General features: G+C 36.0%; 1 protein-coding gene across 1 annotated transcript; it reads right to left on the reverse strand.

Moving 5' to 3' along the window:
* Positions 1-324: 324 nt before the first annotated feature.
* LOC121761717 lies at positions 325-1,151 on the reverse strand. Its single transcript, XM_042157345.1, has 2 exons — positions 562-1,151; positions 325-472 (listed from the first exon to the last, which is right to left on the reverse strand). The coding sequence occupies exons 1-2, from the start codon at positions 1,143-1,145 to the stop codon at positions 433-435; spliced, it is 624 nt and encodes a 207-aa protein (XP_042013279.1). The 5' UTR covers positions 1,146-1,151; the 3' UTR covers positions 325-432.
* Between the last annotated feature and the right edge of the window lie 2,076 nt (positions 1,152-3,227).

The raw sequence follows: 3,227 nt of genomic DNA on the forward strand, positions 1-3,227 counted from the left end.
TATTATCAATTGTTTTGGTTACAATCTTAAAATTAACTAACCAATTCTTAACATTATTGCATCTTATTTCCGTGCTTAACTAATGGTTAATAATCATAAAGGAAAACAGTATAGTAGTGCAATACTTAATGATGAATTATTTTGTGAATTTGGGTATGACCGATAAAGAAAATGAGAGAGAAGAAACAATGACACTGAATCACTCTCAAGAACACTTAACATACGAGGGGAACGAAACCAACCAATACAAAAACACAAGTTTTTAAATTTCGTTGATTAAATCCTCCAAAAATATACCATTATAACAAACAATAATGCCTTTATATAGGCAACAAAAAATCCTATTACTAATAGAAAACTAAAAGATAAATTCAATCACATCAACAAGTTAAAATTTGACTCAAGTCAAAACTAAACGGTAGGAGTAAACTTTTATTGCAATTCTTCATCTTGATCGCATGAGGCCTTAAACCTGCATCAAACAACATAACATTAACTCATTAAGACAAAGTAAAAACAATATTCTACACATGAAAACCCAATAAAAAAATTTAGGGCAACCTAAGGTATTTGATGGCGATGCAAAAGTGTCCATCTTTGCGATATCCCCAGCCATAAACGTAGTCCCCTTTCTTCAATTTGTTGTCATTAACAAGCTTGAACCATTCTCCACTTATCTCAGCCACGCCGACGAAGATTTGGCTATGCTTCAACCGCATCATGTAACCGTTGCCGCTTGGATCTATTGTTTCCACCTCAAGAAACCCTCCTCTCTCTACTTTCCTTCTCTCTTCTTCTCTAAGAAACCACATAACTCTCTCGCTCCCCCTCACGAAAAGCGTGTTCGACACGTCCATGGCCTCAAGTGTCTTTTCGAACACTTCAAACATACCTGCTGGAGTTGCTTCTGTTCCGATTGGGACAAGGTGAGTACGAATGGGGCTAGTGCAATTTTCGTCGAAAAAATCGTATTCGTAGACTACTCTTTGTTTTGATGTCGTTGAACCATCACAGTTGTTCATCTGCGTTGCTTCTCTTTCGATTGGGAGAATGTGACTGAGTATGGGGCCGGTGCGGTTTTCGTCGAAGAAATCGTATTCATGGATGACTCTTTGTTCCGACGATGAATCCTCATCGTTCTTCATCTCCACTCTTTTGCTATAATTCTAAGTTTATTATGCAACACTATGTATGTTCTATATATAGAGGATTTCGGCACTATTGTGAATCCAATTCATGGACGGATAAAATTTATTTTAGTTAATTCCTTATAATTATATCGGATATATATGCGAAATCAGAGGAGTGTTTATGTAGCCTTCTATGATCAAAGCCGATAAGACATATCCAAGAATTGTGTATATCTTAATGTTATTTTATTCAATATAAAAATCATTAAAAACAATTCCTTCGTAATTCTTTGCTTAAAATTTCCTACTATTTGCATGTTAGTATGTATCTATGTCGATAAGATCATTTATATAATGGCATTGAAAATATTATCGCATACATTCTTCTATATGTGCAAGAAATTCAAATTGTGACAAATCACATTTATCTTCCAATTAATATATGAAATCCCAAAATTAAGCCCTGTTTAGTCCCCATCAAATCTTGCTCAGCGCGAAGTTTACTATTTTTGCATCTTCACCAAAATTTTATTCAACTAACTAACCAATTATTGCAACTTAATCTATGGTTTATTAATCATACCGGAATCAATGCAGTATTGCAAAATGTGGATATGATCGATAAAGAAAGAAAACGAAAGAGAGAAAAAACCCCCAAAAGACGAAGATGGAGGAGAAAGAAAATGCTGAAACAAAAAACATAAGAAAAAGAGTAATTACTCCCAGCCTTGAACCCTATCCCCTTCCTTGATTGCACCATTCACAGCCGATCTTGTCAACCGACGATGCCTCAACCGCATCTTGTAACTGTTGGAACCTCAAGAAACCCTTCTCTCTTCTTGTTTCAGAGCCCAAATCACGTAAACAAATGTAACGTAAAATTTATAACGACATGTTTTGATAATAACTAACTAAAATAGTTGCATCTAATTTGTTTCTAAATACTAATAAACTCTGGGAAATAAAATGTCTCATAAAGCCAATTATATCGATTTTTCACTCAAACTAAATGATCCATGAAGTAGTTACATTAATTAGCTCCACGAAATTGATTCTTGATATGCAGTCGGTTCTCAAACGCGAAAAATTTTGGTCATTTTTCATATGTATTTTTAAGAATTTAAAAATACTTTCATTGTGTTTTATTTTTTTCCCCTTTAATGTAAACAAATGTAACGTAAAATTCATAACGAAATGTTTTGATAATAATAGGTTTGTTTCTAAATAATAAACTCTGGGAAATAAAATGTCTCATAAAACCAATTATTTTTGTTTTAAACTTCAAATCAATTAACTAGCTAGCCATTTCTGGAGTATTAATCATGCAGGAAAACAGTAGTGCACATGATAAATAAACCAAAAAAAAATGAAAAAAAAGAAGAACTAAACAACATAACACGATAAGAGGAAGAAAATCATGAATATAGAAGATTCAAACCAACATAATACGAAGAAAATGTCGAGTATAGATGATTCAAACCAACATAACACGAAGAGAAATTGGTGATTAGGTCAATTGAGTCTGTGCATGAGAGAGATGGCGCAGCGGAGGCGCCCGTCTTCCCCTCGAACCGCCCAGCCTTGAACCTTATCCCCAATCTTGAGGTGGTTGGTCTTCACAAGCTTGTGCCATTCATCACTCATCGCAGCCTCTCTTGCCCACGGCCTGTGAAGCAACCGCATATTGTAACCGTTTCCACTTGGATCTACCGTTGGAACCTCAAGAAACCCATCTCTCGTCAATTTGCTTCTCTCTTCTTGTTTCAGAGCCCACAACGCCATCTCCTCCGACCTCAGAGAAATATGGTTCGGCCAGTAATTGACGTCCCAAAACCCCAGAGTCTTCTCGAACATCATCTTCGCATCATCTTCGTTGACCGCACTTCTTATCAAGAACAGCGGCAGAGGTGGGGGAATGTGGTGGATGCGTCGGGGGCCGGTGCGGTTTTCGTCCAAGAAATCGTATTCATGGACGACTCTTGATGAACCCTCTCCCCTCCTCATCTCCGATCTTTTTTTTTGCTATAATTCTTAATTATGTTTATCTATGCAATCCAACTCTTTCTATCTTCTATTTATAGGATTCATCCGTAGTGG

Source organism: Salvia splendens, chromosome 13 (genome assembly GCF_004379255.2).
Source record: "Salvia splendens isolate huo1 chromosome 13, SspV2, whole genome shotgun sequence".
Lineage (NCBI taxonomy): Eukaryota > Viridiplantae > Streptophyta > Magnoliopsida > Lamiales > Lamiaceae > Salvia > Salvia splendens.

Excerpts from the sequence above, each read along its gene's own strand:
- LOC121761717 (XM_042157345.1), bottom strand. The coding sequence starts at position 1,145 with ATGAAGAACGATGAGGATTCATCGTCGGAACAAAGAGTCATCCATGAA. Across the intron at positions 473-561 it reads ATCGCCATCAAATACCTTAG|GTTTAAGGCCTCATGCGATC; the intron begins GTTGCCCTAAAT and ends TGTTTGATGCAG.